At 40.6% G+C, this 22,951-nt stretch overlaps 1 protein-coding gene across 1 annotated transcript in view; it reads right to left on the reverse strand.

Moving 5' to 3' along the window:
• MAGI2 (membrane associated guanylate kinase, WW and PDZ domain containing 2) overlaps nucleotides 1-22,951 on the reverse strand; it is a 1,282,556-nt gene that overhangs the window by 36,368 nt on the left and 1,223,237 nt on the right. Inside the window, exon 21 of the mRNA XM_087821115.1 lies at nucleotides 16,131-16,269. Coding sequence (XP_087677241.1) covers nucleotides 16,131-16,269 — 139 coding nt within the window. The remainder of the gene's footprint in view (nucleotides 1-16,130; nucleotides 16,270-22,951) is intronic.

The raw sequence follows: 22,951 nt of genomic DNA on the forward strand, positions 1-22,951 counted from the left end.
TTCAAGGTTTATTTATGTTGTAGCATGTGACAGGTTTCTAGAGAGCTCTTAGGTGTCCCAGGGCTTTTGGTGTAGAAAGATTGGGACACAGTCATACTGTATTTGACAACCAAAAGGCAACAAACATTTCACTTACATGCTGAGTAAGCGGTGAAATTTTTTTCGCCTGGGCATTGCCTGATACTTCATATATTTCACTTTTTCTCTCTTTGGCATTTTATGTGGAAAAAAAGACATTTTGAATTTAAAGATACATTAAGAATTTCTCCCACTTGCTTTCTTTATTAGTGAATTTTCATAATGAATTATAAAATGACCCAATTCATTTTTTTTGAAGGCACTATGTTAACAACAGACTATCTTTCTCCAGAAAATCCCAGGGTATGAGAGCAACTTGAAGTAGTCAGAGAAAGAACGATTGTCCATATATTCAAGTTGGAATTATGAAGGACAGTGGCCATTGTGTCTCTCTTCACCTGTCACAGGGCAAGAGGGAGGTGATGCGGAGCCTGGAGCAGGCAATGAGAGAAATTTTGTATTCTTACTTCCCTTTTCTGGTTTTCCTCTCACCCTCAGTTTTTGGTACTCTTTTGGTTTTACCTGCTGAAGACCCATAACTCTAATGCAGTTGTTGTGAATCATTATTTGAATGTCCACACACATCTTAAAATTCCTAATGGCTTTTAATCCCCACATTAGTTCACACACATCACTTTCATCACTTACTGAAAGGAACTAAGACATCACATAACCGAACCCTATCATTTTACAGATGAGAAAACCAAGAACCTGAGAAACTAAGTAATTCTTGAAAGGTCACCCAGATCTTTAACAGCCTCATTTCTGATTTTTCCTATTTCTTTTTCCTGAAAATGGCTTTGCCATCTTTCCAAATACTCAGGATCTTACCTAGGGATAATTTTTGAGTCCTCCCTGATTCTTATTCCCCTTATACCATCGGTCACCGAGTCTTATTGATTCTTTTTTCAAGACTCTAGTATTGTTAACTCTCCTATATTTCACTTTTATTGTTTCAACACCTCATTACCCCATCCCTGCATATCCTAAGTTATTATAGTGGCCTCTTTATCTGATCTGCCTACTTCCTTATCTGACCTACAAGGATTCTCAACTCTGGCTGCTCATTACATTGACTTGGGGCATGTCCCTCACCCTCACCCTCCACCCCACAATTTAATTGATCTGGAGAGGTGCCTCTATGGGTATTTTTTTTAAACACAAGTTCCCCAGGTGGTTCTAATGGGCAGTCAGGATTGACTATCCTTTCCAGAGATGTTTTTTGCCACCCCTAAAACACTTCTTTAGCCAGTGTAATCAAGAATCTTCTGTGCCTCCTCATGCTGTCAGTTTTCAGATATCTGCCTCTTCCAAGCATTCAAAATTCTTACACTCCTCCCTCTGCTTTTCAGTAGGAATCCTACGCTTTAGTCATATCATTTGCTTCTTAGCATCAGCATGATCTCCTACAATATCCTAGTTCCATTTTGAATTGTAGCACCCTTTGCCCTCCTCTCTGCTCATCCCAAACCTATTGGCTCTTCATGGGGTTATCTCAAGACGGCTTCCTCCAAGGAGCCCTGACTCTTTTGGTCATTATTCCCACTCTTGTCTCAAACTCCCTCACATTTCAGGTTTGTACTGTCTTGCATTTGTTCCAAGTGAGTATTTTCAGCTCTTTTGTGAAATGGAGAGCTCCTTGAGAAGAGGGACAATTCCACATTTTTTTCTTTTTCTGTTTCCCCACAGCATCAAACACTGGCTGACATATAATCATATAATATGTAAATCTGGTAGAACTTGGTATAGACAGGAGGCTAGAAGGAAACTTGGAGAGTTTCTTATGGTGGCTCCCTTTCCACAACGGGAAGGCAGGTACACAATACCACTCAGACAGTCCTAACGTCAGCTCTTGTTTCACAGCTCCTGATAGACTGAAATCTTCAGGACACTATTATATATGGCATTTCCGTAGCAAAGATGCAACTCTAGGATGTTAAACTACAATTTGTGCTGGCAACATAAGCCATAACTACAGTTTGAGTGAAAACGTTTTATAGAAACAATAAAACTTTGATTAACCAGAAACAATTACAAGGAACATTCAATTAGCCAGTTTCTTCCACTCAACTGTTGACAGAAAGATATACATTATAAGAAAAAAAGCAGATAGGCAGAAATTTATTTTAAACGCTCCCCCCCCCCCCAAAGCCTACTTCTAGGTTAGGTTGAGAGGGTCAGTGGAAATCTGCTGTCAGAATAATGACCTTGTGATACTGCAAGACTTCTATTCATTCACTCACTCACTCACTCACTCACTCACTCACTCACTCACTCATTCGCTCTCTCTGCAAAGCACTATATTAGGAATCTAGGGTAATAACCAGTATTTAAATTCCAAAAAGGGGAGGAAGTATGTGGATGTTGATAACTATGTTGCAGAACAAAGAGTGAGAGGGCACAGGGGAAATGTATAAAGGCCAGTGGGACTTCAGAAAACTGAGAGATTACTTCTGACTGGTCAACTTGGGGAAGTTCATGGAGGAGGCAGCCTTTGATCTGGGTCTTGAAGAAGGACATGATTTGGGGAAGGGGTTTTCCAAGCCAAAAGATCAGCATGTGTCCAACATAAAGATGAGAATATAGGACAATGGCAAGTGTTCCAGCTGGCTGGAGCATAGATATGTAATAGGATATTGTGGGAAATAAGAGATAAGACTGATTTTGATGGGGCCCAATCAGAGATGGATTTGGGGACTCATTTAAGCTTCTTTGTTATTAAAATGTGTAAAAGGTCTTTGAGTGGGGCAGTCCTTTAGGACAATCAATTGCTCTGGCATCAGTGGGCAGGGAAGATTGGCCATAGCAGTAGGAAAAACAAGCTCTTTAATCCTGTGGAGTGGTCTAAACTGGAGTTTAATAGAAATGGAGGAGAGGGCCATTGTGAGAAATGAGAGAAGTGAAATCACTCAAACTTGGGAACTGGTTATATATATATGAGTGGTAAAAATAGTTAAGATGATTTTTATCTGGGTAGAAATGTCTAGCGGGTAGTTGGAAGTCTTGGGGTGGAGCTATGGAATGAACTCGGAGATCGCAACACAGACATGAAAGTCATCTGCACAGTGGTGACAGGTGGAACCATGAGAGCAAATAAAGTCCTGAGGGGAAGGTGGGGAGGGGTGTTACTGGATGGGAAGAGAGCTAGTGGTGACTTCAGAGGAGCATTCAGAGAGGTAAGAGAAAATCCATCAAGTACACTGACAAATAGTGTCAGCTGTTACAGGGAGTCCTAGGGGATGGAGGACTGGATTAGTCACTGAATTTTGTTACTATTGAGAAGACATTTTCACTGGAATCCCAATGATAGAATCTAGATTTCAAAGTGTGAATGTGTCAAGGGAGAAGGGAAATTATTTTGTACATTGATCCAGGAATGTCACACATTTGAGAATGATTTAATAGGAGTGTGATTAAAGAGTACTTTTTGTAAACAATGAGCACTCTGCTTTCCTTAAGCATTCCCTACATACAGTGTTTTTTTAGGGTGGAAATAATGTCACTCATCTTTGCACCCTGTCTACCCCTGTATTCTGAAAAAGCAACAGAAAAACCAGGCCTTAGCCCATGCCTGGTTCTAAGGAGAAGCTCCAGGTATTGGAGGTCTTACTGGGTGGATGCCTAGTGTGGCCCACAATGGGGGGCAGAGTGTGGGGAAGGCCTGTGGTGAGGTCTGTGGAGAGTAGCAGGTGAAGACCACTTCCCATCCATAGTCTTCACAATAGCTACCATTATTGAGTGCTATATGCCAGGCATTGTGCAAAACCAGACACAGTGTGGTTCTGTCTCTTCCTCTCCATTCTCAGTCCTCTTTTCCTAATCCCTCCCTAGCCCGTTTCAGTGCAGAGCAACCACCTTTTCTCCAGAAAACAGGTCGTTCTCCCTGTAGCCTCCCTGAAGCCTTCTCTCTTACTTCCATATCACTCTCCTCTTCTGGTTCTCTACTGCCTCTAGGACTGCCCTCTCCTGATCCTCACCAGTTTCTCTTCCTTGTTACCCATGTGTCACCACATCCCATAGACTTTCCTCTCTCTACATAGTGGGTCCTTCTGGGAGACCTTGTCCCCCTCATGACTCTAGCTTTTCTCTCTAGGACTCCCTGGATGTTCCGGCTCCAGCACCTTATCCAAGTGCCCTGTGTGTGGGCTGCTTCACTTAAGGGTCCTTGAGGCATCTGAAACTTAAATCCCAACTAATGTCATTATATTTTTTCCTAAATTTGATTCTTCACCTGTGTGGCATTTTCTTCCACCTAGTCCTGGGTCACAAATTTCCTCTGATTCTTTTCTTCATATTCATTATTCACGAAGTTTGGTTACTTCCATTGGTAAAATGTCTGAAACATCTTCAAAATCCATTTCGCACACGCTAGTTCTACCACCACTTCCCTAATTCCAGTCCTCACATCAGTTTTCTCAAATTTTACAATAGCATATTAACTGCCTATAGTTTCCTATAAAATCTGTCCTAAATACTATCAAGGTGTATCTCCAAATATTTTTACCCTCCCACTTAAATAGTTCTTGATGGCATTTGATTATATAAAATTCAAAATCCCTTTTTCATAGAGCCCCACTTTAATATTCTCTCATTTCATCCCTCCCCCTCTCCCTTTAGCTTGTGTGACAGCTGCCTTATCTCCTGCCCACACTGGTAAAATTATACTTGCTACTCAAGGCCCAGCTACCATATCACCTGTTGGGTGGGGTAGAATCTTCTACAACCTTGCTAAGTAGATTTAGTGTACTGGGTCCTTTGGGCTCTTATCACTCCTTTGCCAATACTATTCATACTTGTCCCATTGTCTGATTTTCTCTGTTACCCCTACTTGCTTGTGAATACATCTGGGAAGAGACTGTCTTCTTCATCTTTGTATCCCTAGCACCAAGCAAGGTGCCTGATGGATGTTTGTGAGACTGAACCGAGACCACAAAGAACCCTTCCTTCCTCCTCTCCTCCCCACCTTCTTTTTCAGCTAGTGACTGTAGTGAACTGACTGATTCAGGTCCTTCATGGAGATTACAGACGAGTAAATTATATGGCAAGCATATGTGACCATGATCACCAGACTAGATTTCCCCAATAATTATCCCATGGCTTTATTTCTTTCCCAGGACATTGCAGCTTTCTCCTTTATTCCCTAATTTAGATTTCTTCTGATCAATAACTTCTCCTTGAGAGACACGCATTTTGGAGAAATGACACATTTAAAACTTCTGTTTTTGTAGACATCTTTGAGCAATGATTGCAATGGTATATGTGTGTATGTATAGATATTTATATCAACAAAACTATTTGATGAGTGTATGTTGAGCAGTTAGAACAATTAAATAATTTACTTAGTGAATAATATTGTCTTTTATGTTAAGTTTAAACCAGTCCTGGATGGCAATAAGCAGAGTTGTTAACAATTGGAAAATACATTTCAGAAACATTCAGAGCTAACTGAAAGACTGTGGTGGAGAGGTGCTTAGCCATGGCTGTAACAGTGTGAATGGGGTAGAATGAAACCAGAATTGAGGAATGTGTCAGTCTGATTCAAGCTTCTATGGCAAACCGTGGGGATTGAGCATGAGTATCAGTTTTTGTTAAAAAGTCAAGCTGACATTTAAAAATTCCAGTCCTATTAAACTGTGCCAATAGCCACATGCCCACTGCAGGATCTGACGGTGGAAACATGGGCTGCTCTAGGGATGTGTTTGAGGGATGAAAAGTTGCTTGAACCATATTTGCAAGGCTATCATCTATATTCTGCTTTATTTATATACAGGATACTTTTTTCCTTAAGAATTTTTACCAAATTTTAGGCTGAAATATAGCCAACATTTGAGAATGTTCATTTTGAAATAGTGATGAATATTGTTCAGATACAAAATTATGACACTTTCAAAGAAGTCACACTGTTTTTTCCCCCCTTAAACTTGGTGCAGCACTGAGTATGGAGAAGGAACAGTAAAAAGATGCCCTCCGAAGTGGATAGCTGCCACGAAACAGGCTGGGGAGCACTGCGATGCCCAGTGGAGTTCAGAGTTCTAGGGCCAGAATGTCTGGCAACTGTGGCTCTCTTTCTGTGTGGTGCAAAAAGGGTGGCCCGAGTTATTGCTGTCTAAACTAGGGCTGAGAGGAAATAAGTGCAGTCATTTGCACTGAAGCTCGTGGAGGAGTTTTTGAAGTGTGTGAGGCAGAACTCGGCTAACGTTGCCTCTGTTTTACTCTTCCTGTCCTTCCCTCCTGCTATAAATATTTTCAGAGTTCTAGCAGTAATTAGACAAGCTACTATGAAAGAGAGCATTATACATCCGTTAAAAACATATGCAAAACCAAAGCTCATTAGAGAAAGATAATATTCATGCAGATTTTACAAACCGTGTCTTTAGGGTGGCCCAATAAGTAGAAATATGGGGACCCATGCTTGTCACTTTTCATGCACATGGAGAGACTGGAAGGTACCATTCCTAAAGGAAGGGGAGGAACAGCCTAGGACCAATCATTAGAATTAACAGAACCAGTGACAAAGATATATTATTACTGTTAGAATCAAGATTGCTTAGTATGTTTAGAGCAGCTGAATACAAATTATCTAGGCAGTAAGAATAAAGACTTTAAGTAAAGCTTTTCATATCAAGCATGCAGCAAGTGAAATTAGTGAAAGACTGACCTACATGTGTATTCCAAAAGTAGATTTTCATCAAAATATTGAGGGCATCCTGAGGTGCTTTTAAGGAGGCATAAATGTTAAAAAAATGCAATGGTACTATCAGAATTTGTTCATAATGATGGGATCTTTTAGTGATATAAGCTGTCATTTGAGAATCAGTCACAGTAATCATTTCCAAATTTTGAAAAATTCTCAAATTAAAGACGTGGTGTGCCCATATTTACACTTATGTTTTCTCTAATAATCTCATAAATTCTTATGGTTCCCTTCCCCTCTGACAATTTGCTTATTTATAGTCAAAGTTCACAGTTGACTTGCTGGCTGTAATTGTTTTCTGGGGAAAAAATAAAGCTGAAAAAAATGCAGCAATATCTTGCCTCTTGTACTGTGCTGTACTCACCTGTCCGAGTGCTGTGTTCTGAAACCAGCCTCTTAGCGGTTGTTTGATATGTGTCTACCTCAGCTCATGACTATAGTTCTTTATTTACGCAATGATGGGTACTAGAAATTCCAGAATACCTAAGTCAATAATTTCCAAGACAGAGGTCCTTAGAGATGCAACTATTGCTCCCTCAACGCCTGCTACTGTGTTCTCTCAGTTCCACATGGTGTGAGGTAAAGGGATGTGAGGTTAATGTGATCAGAAGAACTTGATCTATGCAGCTCAGACAGTTGGAGGCTTGATCCCCTTTTGATAGTTTACACTGATGATAGTCCCATCTAAATCCTTAACTCGCTCCACACATGGTGCTGTGTATACATGGCTTCAACATGCAGAATAGAATGGTACTCACACAGATTTCTGATTATGCCACATGGGGTATTTCCCATAGCATGGTGTGTGTCTGAGGGAAGGGAACCCCAGGGTGAGAACTAATAATACCTTGAGCTTAAATGGAAGGTACGACCTCTTTGTGGTAAGGAAACTATTGCTTAACAATGAATGTCAGGAGTAGAAATCAGATTTCAGGATTTATTAATTGAATTTACCACTTAGCCCTGCCAAGATGCAAGTAATTTTGTACAGAAATGATCAAGCTGTTTTAACGTCACACAGGAAGGTTTTCATTTGGTTTTAAATGTGGCCTTTACTGGGCTTGAAAGATACAGATGCTAAGAAACTTCAAGGCTAGAAGGTCAAATAAAAGGGCCCAGAACATGGTAGAAATAAATTGCTATGAAGGCTGGGGTAGAAACTACCATGACATGTAAAAAATGAAGAGTTGCATACTGGCCTAGGCATATGTAACGCACACTTTGTGAGTGTATATGTCCAGCCCTAAAGCTCAGGGTCCTGATGAGGCCAGGTCACTATCTGCTGGAGCATGCAGCTGAAAAGAGCAGAGACCTTTCTACAGAAATGTAGAAGGTTTCTTTGTAAGCAGATATCTGAGCCACATTACCGTCAACAGCTTTTTAGTCCACGCTATGTGTGTTTCTTGTTCTATTTAAAAAAAAAAAAAATTGAACCTAAACAGCACACTGAAGAATGTGTGATTCTCAAAGTTTGGAGATTTTGCTACAATTAGAGCATATAATTCAAACCTGGAACAAGCATTATATAACTCTATCTTCAGTCCTGATTGAGGGAGTTTAGTTAAAAAGAAGTACTAGGAGGTCTTTATCAGAACAGGTCATCAGAATGACCTATCTTGTTTCTGCAAGACTGCAGGCAGAATTCTATAATAACATAAAGGTGGCCTATGGATTCACTGTTTCTTCCACCAGAAATGAGTGGTGTAGAGTACTTTAGTTTAAAAATTAAAGCTGGGTGGTTGTTTGGCTAAGGAATACAAGGATAGGGCAGTAGGCACAGACATCTGAAGAAAGGCTTGGAGATTTGATGTTTCCTGGTTATGGCAGTTGGCCGGACATACCCAAGAATTTGTCTTGAGGCATTGGACTCTGAGCACCTGGATAACAGAGTTTTGTTGGCAAATTCCTTCATAGGGATCAAAACCTTTTCTGTATCATCGCTACTTCGAGACAAGAGAAAATCAGACAGCAGGGAAATAGTTTTGTCATTCAGTACCAGCTCCATATGGGTCTAGTTGAGGGGTTAGAAGCTCATCTTGAATGGGCATTCTTACGCTATGAACCACAGGGTCAGACTCTCCTCAGTGAGGAGGGTGGGAGCTGAGCTCAGATTGTCAAAAATGCCTGAGACGGAAAATGGGAGGACAATGGGAGGAAAATCTAGTCTACTCTAAAAAAAAAGTTTAATGGTTGCATGTCTGGAGAGCTATTCAGACTGAACGGGTGAAAGAGGATCCAGGTTGAGGGGTGAGGAGCCCTCAAATGGTGGGAGGTCGACAAGACATAAAAAGGGCAGCAAGAAGTAAAAGCTCCTGTGGGCCGAGCCTTTACAGCAGAGCTAGAAGAGATAAACCCTACAACCTCCAGGGCCTGATTTCCCTGGAATGGAGCTTTAAAAACATAGCGTCCTGGGCCAAATTGGCTCAGTTACGTGTGTGTGTGTCTTTAAAACTGTGATGCACCTTTTCTTTCCCCTTAACCTTGATTTTTGATCTCCACTCCCCACCCCTCCTACCATGTAAAAAATGTTCTCTAGAATTCGTGACTTCTTTGTTTCAATGTTCTTACAGAATTCAGCTGTGTTTCCTCTAAGAAATCTGCCTTCTCTCCCTGGCCGGTGTGGCTCAGTGGTTAGAGCACTGGCCGTGCACCGAAGGGTCTCGGGTTTGATTCCTGGTCAAAGGTACATACCTGGGGTGCATGTGGGAGGCAACCAATCGATGTCTCTCTCACACCGATGTTTCTTTCTCTCTGTCCCTCCCGCCCTTCCTCTTTCCCTTCCTCCCTTCCACTCTCTCTAAAAATCAATGGAAAAAATATCCTTGGGTAAGGATCAACAAAACAAACAACGAAAAAAGAAATCTGCCTTCTCCCTGGACTTTCATGGAATCAGCCCTCTTGTGGGAGAGCTTATTAGCTTCATGTTGGGGGGAAAAGGGAGTGTTCTTATCAGAGCCTGAAACATGGCTCTGCAGGATGCGTTACAGAAGGAACTGGAATATTTACCTTTTCCAAGATGCATGTGGGAGCACTTCTCAGTGGGGTTTGGAAAAAATATCTCTTTATTCAATCATCTCCTACCACAGCTTTAGTGTTTGGGAACTGAAGAAAGTTGGAACTCAAGAGCTAAATGGGTTCTTCTTGGCAGAGTTCTTGATTACTATGTGGTCTAATATATTTTATCAGAGTCTGAAATAACTAACATGTGAGGGCTTGGGGAAGGGGGTCACTTAGTATAATCTTGAAGAGAAAAATGCATGTTGGAAATAATGTCAGAGAACCCAAACAGGAGGGATATCTTTATAGCCCAGTGTCCAAATAAGTCATATGAAGAAATGGGATTTCAACCTCATCCTAAAAACACTTAAAATAATAAGTGGGGTTTGGGCTGGGAATGGGGAGGGAATTTCAGAGCTGCGTGCCCTTTAAGGAAGCCCCAGGCTGACTCCAGGAAACTGGAACCTGCCCGATGTTTCATGCTTAGGGGACCTCCTGGGGTTGCCTGAATGCCAGAGAGCGTCTGAGCCTTCCAGCCCAGGAGGACAGGGGTTCTGCCCAGCTGCCCAGCCTCCTCCCTGACTGACTCAGCAGAGGTGTACTGGAATGATCTGTGGGGCCTCTCATGGAAAAGGAAGATACACTCAGCCATGGATATCAAAAGATGAAATTAAATTTCAGAATTTATTATTGAAGTGAGCTGCCTTTTGCCCTGTTAAAATACAGGTGAATTAGTGCAAAGGCTATGGAACCACTTAAAGCTCCCCTAAACGTGGTCTCGGAGGAAGAGATGGAGGCATGGGGGCCCTCCCCTCGTCTTTTATCGTGGGGCATAGGAGCCCCCACAAAACAGCCCCACGAAAGCCTCAGGATGTGAGGTTACAGTGCTCCAGGCTCCCCAAGGCTGATAGCCACAGGAGGAGAAGAGTAGTGATGAGCAAATTTAGTAGGTAAAGTTTGGCTCACTAACTTGGAATTTAGAATAATTCAGACAAGGTCTAAGCAGAGATTAACTTGTATTCAGCAATTTCTTCAGGAAAAGTAGAAAGTATTAGTATAAATATTACAAAGAAAATGCTTAACAAACCAAAGAAGCCAAGTATTTTTCAAGGATCCTTAAACTCTAGAAGTACTTATTAAATTATACAATTAATTAAGAAAGCTCATTTAAATATTTTTCATTAGAGCAGATCCTTTGGGACCTTTTAATCAGTCACCAATCTGTCTAAACCTCATTCTTAGATGGTCAGCTCACTGAGGGCCAGAACTATCTTACCTGCAATGTCTCCAAAGTGCTTTGCACATAGTAGGTGCTCAGAAAATCCTGGTTTAGTTGAGGATTAATTAATGTTATTAATTATAGGCTTTGTCTCTCATGGCATACTTGGTAGGGGTATACCATCTGAAGTTTATTTTTGTATGATCAAAGGGAAGAAAGGACTCATTGAACAAATAATTGTAAACAAGATAATAATGCTTATAATTTTACTTGTCAATGTATATTCTTTTTTTAATGTATATGTTTCTACTGATTTCAGAGAGAAGAAGGGAGAGGGAGAGAGACAGAAACATCAATGATGAGAGAGAGGTGTCATTGATTGGCTGCCTCTTGCATACCCCCGACTGGGGATTGAGCCTGGAACCTGGGCATGTGCCCTGACTTGGAATTGCACAGTGATCTCCTGGTTCATAGGCTGACGCTCAATCACTGAGCCACGCAGGCTGGGCTTTTTTTTTTTTGTCAATGTATGTTCTTACAGAATAAACAAATAAACGTTGCCTGTTGCCATATAAGTAGAGACCAGTACTGCTTAGTCTGGTGCTCTGATATGATCATTGTAAAACATTTTATTTGTTGACTAAAGGAAGATCTTAAACTAAACTATTTGGCCTCTTCATTTCTTTAGCTGTAGTCATTGGCTCAGTCAGATCTTTACTTACTTAATGTAGTTTTACTCTACTTATAAAAAGTAAATAATTTCATTTACCAAAGGCCTGTAATCAAATCAAATCTTATTAAAGACACAATTAACTTTGAAAATGGAAGTGTAGGCAGAAGTCTAATTCATGGATTGGTTATTTCTTTCCTTTTGTGTGGGCATTTGGTGTTAGTTGTTGCTGGGCTATTGATTTTGTGAGAATTCTGCTTGTCCTTATAGCTCTGCCTGGCCTCCGAAGGCCACTAGAGACTCTCATTTACTCACGGACTCCCTTCAGCTTTCTAGTCATGAAGATTTGCCCCATTGCTTTTAAAGAGAATAAATAGGCTAGACCACCAATTGAGTCTGGAAATTGTATTTCTGTTTTGCTTTATTTTGATCAGATTTGAACTGCAAATACTGCAAGGGGAAGGTGTGCGTGGGTCTGAACTGCATGTGCAAAGAATTTTTCCATCCAATGGCCCCTCTGTTTACCCGACCTGGTTCTGTGGCTCGGTGTATAAATCAAGTGGATGTTCATGTTGTAATCCCTGAATGCTGATGAAGGACACCTGCATGTCAAGGCAGGGACCTAATTTGTATAACATTCCTTTGCAGCTTTAGGACCGTGATGCATGCCTTTTTTCTCTTAACCCTTTTTACATGTAATTCGTATAGCAACACCCAGTGTTGAGGAGGACACTCCTTTTGATGTGGCATCTTTTGATTTTTCCGCAGTATGGTGGAGTGAAGTTTCCTTATTCCTGCCAGGCTTTGAGCAGCATGTCAGGGGAGGGGGAACTTATGCTCTCTGTCGAGTTCATAATCAACAAATTCTTATCCTGAGGACTAGAGTAGAGTTGAAGTGTCTATCTCCTGAGCTTCTTGTTCAAGGGCTTAACTATAAAAACAACTTCTCCCTCAAAGCCTTTATCATTTTCCGACTCTGCTTGCAGCTGCTCGGCAGCCTCAGTGTGTGGCCACTACTCTCGAGGCTGCGTTTGTTGATTTATGCCTCTGAATTGGGGGAGGTGTCACCTGACGATTAGTCTTATGGTAATTATGGATGGCATATTTGCGGCATACTTATTCCTCTCCTCAGCTCACTTGGGTTCACACTGATTTTGTTTAGTCAACAATCTGACAGGCTACCCATGATATTTTTTTCTTTCAATTGTCCCTGCACTTATCTCCCTATTACAGATCACCTTAAGAACACAGAGTGGGAGTTTTGTATTTCTCTCGACTGAAATCGGTTTTTCCTTGGCATGGACCAAAGTTTAGATAAGGGGCTTGCTTCAAAGGTGTTCTGAGTTCTGTAGGTACGAGAGGGAGAGCTGGTGGATATCACTTAAAACCCTCCCAGAGACTTGCTCTTCAGTCTCCTCATTTTCAAAGTTCGCTCTCCCAGGCTGGGTTAAGTCTGAACAGCTCTCTAACAGGTTATGTCTCCTATGGTTTCTGATAACCCCCTTTAACAATCTTTCAAGGATGGATTTTATGTCAAGTTTAGGATCTTAAAAGGCAAACAAAGAAAACAAACACAGGATTAAACTTATAGCTGACAGGAAAATAAGTTTTCCTGTGATTAGGGTACATCTGGACAAAGTGGATTACATTCTTGGTTATATCTACTGGTAAACTCAAGCATTTTTGTTGTTTTTGTTGCTGTCATTTTATCCCCCCCAAACTTGCCAGTTTTAGATAAAATTTTTATCTTGGACAAAAAGTTCTGTTTCATGGTATAGTCTGTTTAACTGAGGCTGGAGGAATTAAGATGTTCTTTAGCTATGGGCACTTCTTTTACGTTGGGGCCATCGGTATAGTCCACGAGTGTGGCCACTTCTTTGGCTCGCTCCTGGTGCAGGAAAGAATTCACCCAGCGGGCTGTGACTGCTACCCTGACACACCCTGCTGGCAAAGTTGGTTGTCACTGGCATCTGGAACTATGACTGGTCAGTTGTCCTCTATGCTAATAGAAACATTTCCCTAAATGATCAGGGTGTGACTGTACCTCAGTTGTTTGTACAAACAATGTAGTTTATGCCGAACACCTGCTTTCCTTAGGGGAGACTGGAATTTTTATTACTGATTTTGTGAGAGAAGGGGGGCGGGGTAAGGAAGCCTGCATGTGGATTCCTCCAGAGTCTGCCTGTATTTTTCTCCCCCTTAGGATCTCCCTGTGTATCCTTACTAAATCACAGTAATAAGTGATTGTTATGAGGACAACTATATCCTGGGCCCCAGGAGTCCTTTCAGCAAATCTCTGAATGCGGAGTGGTCTTGGGGACCCCTGAAACACCCCCCTCACTGTCACTATGATGTTCCAGAGATACCATTTGATGGCATTATCCTCAAAGATGCTCATCGGATCCCTAACCTTCTTGTTTCTCATGTGTAACCATATATCTTTCAGCTTAGAGTTTCCTGAAGAGCTAATGTTTACTTAGTTTATGATTATTCTTTTACTTCCCTAAAAGAAATTGCTCTACTCTATTAAATTTGGTCTTTTGTGGCACAATCGCTGAAGTTATTTTACACTCAAAATCCATGTCAATCTAACATCAAAAGTAGCTGATGAGCTCTCACATTACCAGCAAGTAAGACTTCATGTTACATTTTCAAATATATTTAGATGAAATGATGCAAGACTGCTAGAGTTTTGGTCCCTCAAAAGTGTGCCCAGATATTTAACAAACTTTCTGTGTTAGTTAATTTTAGAATTTAACCTTAACTAGACATTTTTGAATGATATTAAAAGTTAATGAGATAATTTTGACATGACCTTGAATTTTTGTCTTGTTCAAAAACATGTTTTCACTTTTTCTTTGATGAAGCTTCATGCTTATGCATTACAGGTAATGCCACAGGTTGGTCAGTAGTACTGTCCTAACTGACCCATACAGACAAGCAGCTGGCATGGTGGACCCTGCAAGTGTGGACCAAACAGTGATTCTACAAGAGAAAAGGAAGCCCAGGATAGCCATGTTGTTCAGATGAACTTTTAAAAAACTAACCTTCTAGAACAACAAGAGCAATATTAACTCTATGAAAATCCTTAGTATAGGTAATAGTAAGGTCTTGCCATAGAGTGAAACATACCTTTAAAATGAGGTATTTTTTAGAAGTGATAGAATCTCAGGTCAGTTTGATATTACTGAATCACTTAATGCTCTAGGGTGCAAAAAGTTATTCTATTCCAAGTGTTTGGATTCTTTTATTAAAGGATTAATGCCAGTGTTGTTTAATAGGATCAGGCCTGTGCTTATTGCTAATATTAATACTTTAAAATATTTTATTAGATCCAAACATTAAGGGTGGCAGATTGGGATGAAATATTCCCTTAGGCACAGAGCCAGCCCTACAGAAACTTCCGAATCCTTTCTGACTCTTAATGTGAGGTCTTGCCAACCCTTTTGGTAGGTTTTGGATTGTGTTCAAGAACCTGGAAACAAAGTATTTAAGTGCTTTTGAATTCAGATATTTCAACTGAACTCAGGATTATACTGTCCTGCTAAATAAGGAAGTAAATTATTAGGCAATTTAGGAAAAAAATAATTAGAGAGGGAAAAGGACTACTTGAATTTTTTGGTGGAGGAAGGAAGGGGATGAAGAAATTAAGATGAGAGTCAGTTTATCTAGATCAATAATTTGAACTGCTTGTTACAGTCAGCAGCTAGACCCTTTTTCCCTAATCTGGGTGGGCATGATCCACACTGCTCTTCCCTGATACCTCTCTCTCTATCTGTCTGTCATCCGTGAGATTAAAGAACAGCTCAGGTCATGTAATGACCACCCAGCAGTTTCTTAGTAATGCTGTCAGTGGTGCCTTAAATGGTCTCCTGGGAAATAACACCATTAAAGTCTTCTGAAGAAAATCTATGAATTAAAATCCACTTTAAAGCCTTCCTCAAAAACATGTGGATTCACAACATGAGTGTGAATTTTTTTAAATATCCCTAAATGCCAAGGAAATATAATCATTGCATGAATTGAAGTTTACACTTTCATTTTCACATCCTGAATATTTGTTCTTGTTTGTCCCCTGGCCCCAGTTACATATCCTATCGGACAGTATGATGCACAAGCAATTTTAGAAAATAATTGATAAATTACTGTGAACTCAAATGAACAGAAGACCATCAGTCAAATTACGAAAGTTCTAGTATCATAGTGATGGCTGGATATCCCAGCACACTCAGAGATGCCCTGAATGGTCCTATATTTGCTATTTTAAACATTACTTAACTAAGGGAGCAAAAGAACGAACTCACACATATATATATCTTGTGCTTAAATGTACATATGTGTATAGGTATCTATTGATAGCTAAATATATATTTAGGTAGAATTAGAGAACTGACATAGTCTTATAAATAAGCATAGGCATTTACAGTACATGGGAAAAACAGAGAAAAGGTGAGTCAAAATGTGAAACGCACCATACTCTGGGACCTGCCCCGTCCCACGCTTCAGCAGCAGCCTCACTCTTCTTCCTCCAGATTTGATGAGTTCTATTGCTCTGGCGTGTGTCATGTCCCTTGTGCTCTCCCCATTGATTTCAATGATTTGATCTCCTACCTGATAATTAAAAAAACATTAAGTCACCCATAGGTTCTATTCAAGTTGCATTTCCAACATGTTAGATAAGCATTGTACCCAGAGTACCAGTTTCCGGGAAGCATCCAAACGATTTGTTTGCAGCCTGCTGCCTCTTAGAAGATGCTAGTCCCTGGCTGCATCCTGAATCTGACCATCAAACTTAATGTACCTTTATAGAAATTAAAATATCAGACCACTGAGGCTGTGGTGATATGTCACTTATACCTAGCTGGTATGGCAGAGGCTATAGTTAAACTACTTAACATTTTATTTTTTAAAAATTAGGGCCCTGGCCAGTGTGGCTCAGTGATTAGAATGTTGACCCTTGCACTGAAGGGTCTTGGGTTTGGTTCCTGGTCAAGGGCATGTACCTGGGTTACCGGTTGATTCCCGGCCCTGGTAGGGGCATGTGTGGGAGGCAACCAATCAATGTGAGACATCGATATTTCTCCCCTCCCCTCCCCTCTGTACCCCTCCCCCCCTTCACTTCCCTTCCCCTCTCTCTAAAAGTCAATGGAAAAAATATCCTCAGGTGAGGATTAACAACAACAACAACAAAAATTAGGGAATAGATTTGATACTACTATTCCAAATAACCTGGTGCCATAGCTTTGAAACAAGAAGTTAATATTTTAAGGTCTTTTCATTGAACACAGTGCCAACTTTGGGATTAGTGCAGCATCTAATTCAGCATGTTGGATGAAATGAATGGTTTTGGGATTTTCTGAGAATTTTTATTATGCATCATTTAAATTTCCCTGGTGCTATTGTGATATTGCTTTCTTTGTAAATAGTGGTTGGTTGATATTCAAGTTTGATGATGAGTTTTCTATCACAGTCCTTGGAATTAGAAATGAGGCCCTCTATTCTCCACACATGACTAGTGCCCTTGCTAAATCTTTGCTTCCATTCTCCACACATGACTAGTGCCCTTGCTAAATCTTTGCCATGTTCACACCTGGTTGCCAGAGCTATTTGGTTGAATACCAATCCCTCTTGATTTCTCAGAAATGCTTGGGCTACACAAGCAATTCCCATTTAGCCTTTGTGAATAGATGTTTGGAATAAAAGAGGTTCAACCATGAGCACATCATGTAACTCCCACAGCGCCATTATTGTCTGGAAATTTTGAATTAAAATATGTTTCATTTCAGTGCAAGTCACTTAAGACAAATTAGGCAGGAAAAGCACAATGAGTAGCTTTGCAAAAATGCTATTTTATTTGGGACCCTTAAACAAAGCATATCTCAGTCTAAACTCCCAGTGCAAATAGAATTGCAAATAAACTCTCCATAGGAGAACACTATCAAGGTGGGTGCTGCAGGCTGGGCAAGAACAGGAACATTTGCTATCACTAAAGTAAAACCACCTCTCAAAAAAGTGGAGGAAAGAACAAGCACATGCTTGCTGTAGCAAGGAAGTAACATCGTTACCTAAAGATGGTTCTCCAGGAGGAAGGATTCCAATGCAATGAAGGGAAAGACATCCCCCTTTGTGTAGTACTTGGTGGCCTTTGAAGTATGGTTTTGGGTGGTGGAAGAGGTTGGTTTCACTGGCATGAATTTCACATTCCACAGAAGCATCGTGAAAGGACTAAATTAATTTTGTTTAGGGCCAATATTTGCAACTTTTTATTTTCACTTCTCCTTAACTGTCTCCTTTCTCATAAAGCAACAGGGAAAGCCTAAAGTGGAGTAGCTTGCTAGAGGCCACATATTCAAGCCAGAGGCAAATGGGACCAATTATTCCTCTTCCATCGGTCCCTACCCATGACTGAAACCTCCTGGCACCAAATTAAATTACAGAAGTAAAACAGAAGTTCCAATGAAGTTATAACAGCAAGTCTGATTACTAAACATCTTCACCTGGATGTCCAATGGGTGACACCAACTCAACACCAGCAGGCTGGGCTTACCACTTTCTCCCAAAGCAGTTTTTCCTCTTAATTTCTGAGTCTGGTTCATGCCACCACCATCCACCCAAGCCAGAAACCTGGGGGTCATTCTGGGCTCCTATTTCCTCAACTTCTTGGCATCTGTCTCTGTTCTCAAATTTTATTCCATTGCTAACTAGCTTAGTTCAGGCCTTTAACTGGATTATTCCAATAATCTCCCATTACCCTACTATCAATGTCCTCTCATTGTCACAATTCTCCTAAAGGAAATCTCCCCAAATGTATTATGCAAACTTAGGCACTTAGGGCCTTCCACATGCCACCAATCTCTTTGCCTCCTCCTTCCCATGGGACTGGTGATGTCCCAATCTTCCTCAAGGCCAGCCCAAACATCTCCTCTGTTGGATACCTTCCTAGATCTTATCTTCTTCTAAAGCAGAAGTGTCCAGTCATCATCACTACACCCCACTCTGTTGTTTCTCACACCTCATACAGAGACTTATGATTCTCTGTCTTCCCTCCTATACTTTGAGCTTCTTCACTCATCAAACAATTTATGAGTACTTATTATGTCTAGACAGTCTATTGGAGAGATAAGATAAAGATAGTGATAAATGGTAGAGTTTCTGTCTACAACAAGTTCTAAGGTTAGTCGGAGAGAAAGTGGGTAAATAAGATAATTATTCAATATATCTTTGCTATGACAGAGGTATTAGCAAAGTGCTAATCAAACGGAAAGGAGGGGCATCAAATTCAGAATGGGTGGGGCTGGTAGTCAGGGAGAGCTTCCTGGAAATAGTGACATCTCAACTAAGTTTTGAAGCCTTAGTAGGAGTTCCCCAGGTGAAGGAGGAAGAACAGAATTATAGGAAGAGAGGACAGCCTATGCAAAGGCCTGGAGATTTGAGAGTGTGGTATACTTGATGAACTGTTAGTTTATTCTGTCACTCAGGAGTTTGGACTTTATTTTAAAGGCAACAGCAAAGGTACTGAAAATTTTAAACAGGGAGTAACCTGACCAGGGAGCAGAGTGCTGTTTAGAAATCAACCTGAGACATCAATATGAAGCGTGAATTGGAGAGAAAGAGGGAGACTGAAGAAGGGAGATGAAGTCATGAGGTTATCACATTGCCTACCCAAGTGAGAAATTGGGAGGCTGTGGGAAAGGAGATAATGGGGAAAATGGGGGCAGGGATTGGGTCCCATTTAACTATGTATCTTGCTTGGGGTGCACCATACATATTTATCAATGAATGCAACATTTCCACAAGGTTTATCTTGAGAACCATGGGAGAAGGGATTATAAGCAATTTTGACCAAAAAAAATCAAACCTTGTCAACCACCTCACCCGAGGACACTTCTGTCTCAAGACTGACTTTTCAACAAGAACCATGTGGAGGGTGAAAGGAATCTTGTGGTGAGAAATAGTCACATCATTTTCACTCTGGTCACACACTTTCGTATAGCAAGACTTAGAAAATTTGATGTTTTCATTGTCTTGTATGTTTATTTTCCCTTTCATCTACTAAGAGCTCATGAGAATTAAGGGAGAAAAACTTAGCATGGCAGAGCGAGTGGTGGTTGGAAGACTGTGTGGGAGGTTGAGAAGCAGTGGGGTTCAAAGGCTGCATAGGGGCTGGGCTGACATCACCTGTGTGGGAGTTTCAAGGATGGGGCTCTGGGAGGAGTTGGGGATATTATAGTTCCAAGGAGCCTGAGCTGACCTCTTGGCTTGGCAGATTGCCATAATTTTAGCCTTCCATGAAGGGTCCCCTCAGAGGGAGAAGAGAACAACCCTGATGCCGGTTGAATTGAGTGTCCCAGTGCAGGTAGCCTGCTGGATTCCTTCCTCATTGGAAGTTTGGGAATAGTCTAAATCTTACTAAATTCAGAAATTTTTTTGGGGGGGGTGGTGATGGTCAGGTGATGAGACTCTGAATCTTACAAGGTGTTCTGAGCATATAGCAAAAGTGGGCAGACTCATTTGGACCTAGTGTCAATAGTAACAAACAGTGCAGGTCCAGCCTTAACACTACTGCCTCTACTTGTAAAATGGTGTAAATTGTAAAAAGGTTTAATTTTCATTTTCATTCCAATATCAGTATTATGTAGTCATTGTAAATGAAACTCCCTAAATAAATTTGGGATGTGATTTCTTTCATCTTCATCCCCTTAGTATCTGGATGTGTAAGGAGATGGATCTGTCAGGGTGCAGAAGAAGTTCTCTCATTACCTTCCAACCTGATCTGACTTCACTGTAGCTGCCAGGGTGCGGCCAGTTGAGGGGCATCATTTTCCTCAATCACATGTGAATCAATTGCGGGAATTAATTTGATAAAACCAATGGAAAATTCCTTTTCAGGGATTATGAAAAAGACCAGTGGTCACTCTGATGTAGTCTTTTTTCCCTATCTTCTCTCCACCATGTAGTTATCTTCAACTGAACTACAGTACTAAAATGCAACTTTAAAGATCTCCACTTGTTCTTAGAGAGTTTTATTTTATTTATTTATTATTTTAAAAAATTTATCTTTATTGTTGAAAGTATTACAGATATCCCCCCCTTTTTCTCCATTGATCTGCTCCACCTTGAATCCAACCCCCTACCAGGCCTTCACCACACTACTGCTTGTGTCCAGGGGTTATGCATATATGCATATAAGTTCTTTGATTAATTTCTCCCACCCACTCCCCCACCCCCGCCTTTCTACTGAGGTTCATCAGTCTGATGATGCTTCTGTGTCTCTGGATCTATTTTGTTCCTCAGTCTATTTGTTTATTAGATTCCGCATATGAGTGAGATCATGCAAAACTGAATCAGGAAGAATCAGAAAACCTGAATAGGCTAATAACAACTGATGAAATTGAAGCAGTAATAAAAAAAAAACTCCTAGCAAACAAAACCCTGGTCCAGATAGCTTCACAGGGGAGTCTTCTAATTCTTTAAGTTGTAGGGTTTTTCTTGCTTTTTGAGGCAGGCCTGTAGTGCTATGAACTTCCCTCTTAGAGCTGCTTTCACTGTGTCCCATAGATTCTGGGTTGTTGTGTGTTTATTTTCATTTGTTTCCAGGAAGTTTTTGATTTCTTTCTTGATCTTATTGGTAACCCATTCATTTTTTAATAACATGTTATTTAGCCTCCATATGTTTGAATGCTTTTGAGTGTAGTTGATTTCTAATTTCATGCCCTTGTGATCTGAGATGCTTGATATGATTTCAATCTTCTTGAACTTGTAGAGACTGGCTTTGTGTCCTAACATGTGGTCTATCTTTGAGAATGACCCATGTTCATTTGAAAGGAATGCATATTCTGCAGCTTTGGGGTGAAATGTTCTGTAAATATCAATTAAATCCATTTGCTCTAGTGTGCCATTTAGAGTCACTGTTTCTGTGTTGACTTTTTGTCTGGAATTTCTATCCAGTGAAGTCAGTGGGGTGTCCAAGTCCACGACTATGACTGTATTGATGTTGATCTCTCCCTCAAAGTTCTTAAGGTTATTATTGATAGGTCCTTATTTATTGCCATTTTAATTCTTTATGCCTACGTTTCTCTCCTGTAATAATAATTTAACATTTCCTGCAGTGCTAGTTTGGTGGTGATAAACTCCTTTAGCCTTTTTCTTTTTGTCTGGGAAGCTCTTTATTTCACCATCTATTTTGAATGATAGCCTTGCTGGATAGAGTAGTCTTGGTTTCAGATCCTTGCTTTGCATTACCTTGAATACTTCATGTCATTCCCTTCTAGCCTATAGAGTTTCTGATGAGAAGTCAGCTGACAGCCTTATGGGAGCTCCTTTGTAGGTAACAAGTTACTTTTCTCTTGCTGTCTTTAAGATTGTCTTTGTCTTGAATTTTTGGCATGTTAACTATGATGTGTCTGGGTGTGGATCTCTTTGGATTCTTCTTGCTTGGGACTCTCTGTGCCTCCTGAACCTGTGTGACTTTTTCCTTGACCAGGTTAAGGAAGTTTTCTACCATTATTTCTTCAAACAGATTCTCTAACCCTTGTTTACTTTTGACCTTCTCTGGCACTCCTATGATGCAAATATTGTTATATTTCCTGTTGTCCCATGGCTCCCTTAGACTGTCCTCCTGTTTTTTAATTGTTTTTTTCTTTTTGGATCTCTGATTGAGTGATTTTTTTCTTCTCTGTCTTCTGATTCACTGATCTGATCATCAGCTTCCTCTAATCTGCTGTTTATTCCTTCCAATGTATTCTTTATTTCTACCATATCATTCCTAATTTCCTTCATAGTTTCCATATCTTTTTTTCATGCTGTTGAGTATCCTTATTCTGAAATCTATATATGAGCGTTTGCTTATCTCTATTTCATTTACCTCTTTTCCTGGAAACTTCTCTTGTTCTTTCATTTGGGGCTTGTTTTTTTGCCTCCCCATTTTGGCTGCTTATTTGGGTTTGTTTCTATGTATCAGGTAGATCTTCTAGGACTCTCAGTCTTTTTGGAAGGTCTCTGGTGCAGGCCAATGTCAGATGCTGTTTGTGACTGGCCTTGAGAACCCTGTTTGGAGCTATCAACAACTCACAGCTTGAAGTCCCCTCTGTTGGTGCTGGGTGCATTTGGACAGGACCAAGATGCACTCCAAAGTCTGCTTTTCCAAGGCTTGGGTCCAGAAGCATGTCAGGCAAAGATTCAAAACACCCTGAAGTCCTCCTCTGTCTACAGGTTGATTAATCTGATTCTCTTAATGAGCCTCAGGTTGTAGAAACTCCTCTGGGTGGGGTGGGAGGTTTTCCAGCAGGGTGGG

The sequence above is a fragment of the Miniopterus natalensis genome, chromosome 10, assembly GCF_054644295.1.
Source record: "Miniopterus natalensis isolate mMinNat1 chromosome 10, mMinNat1.hap1, whole genome shotgun sequence".
NCBI lineage: Eukaryota > Metazoa > Chordata > Mammalia > Chiroptera > Miniopteridae > Miniopterus > Miniopterus natalensis.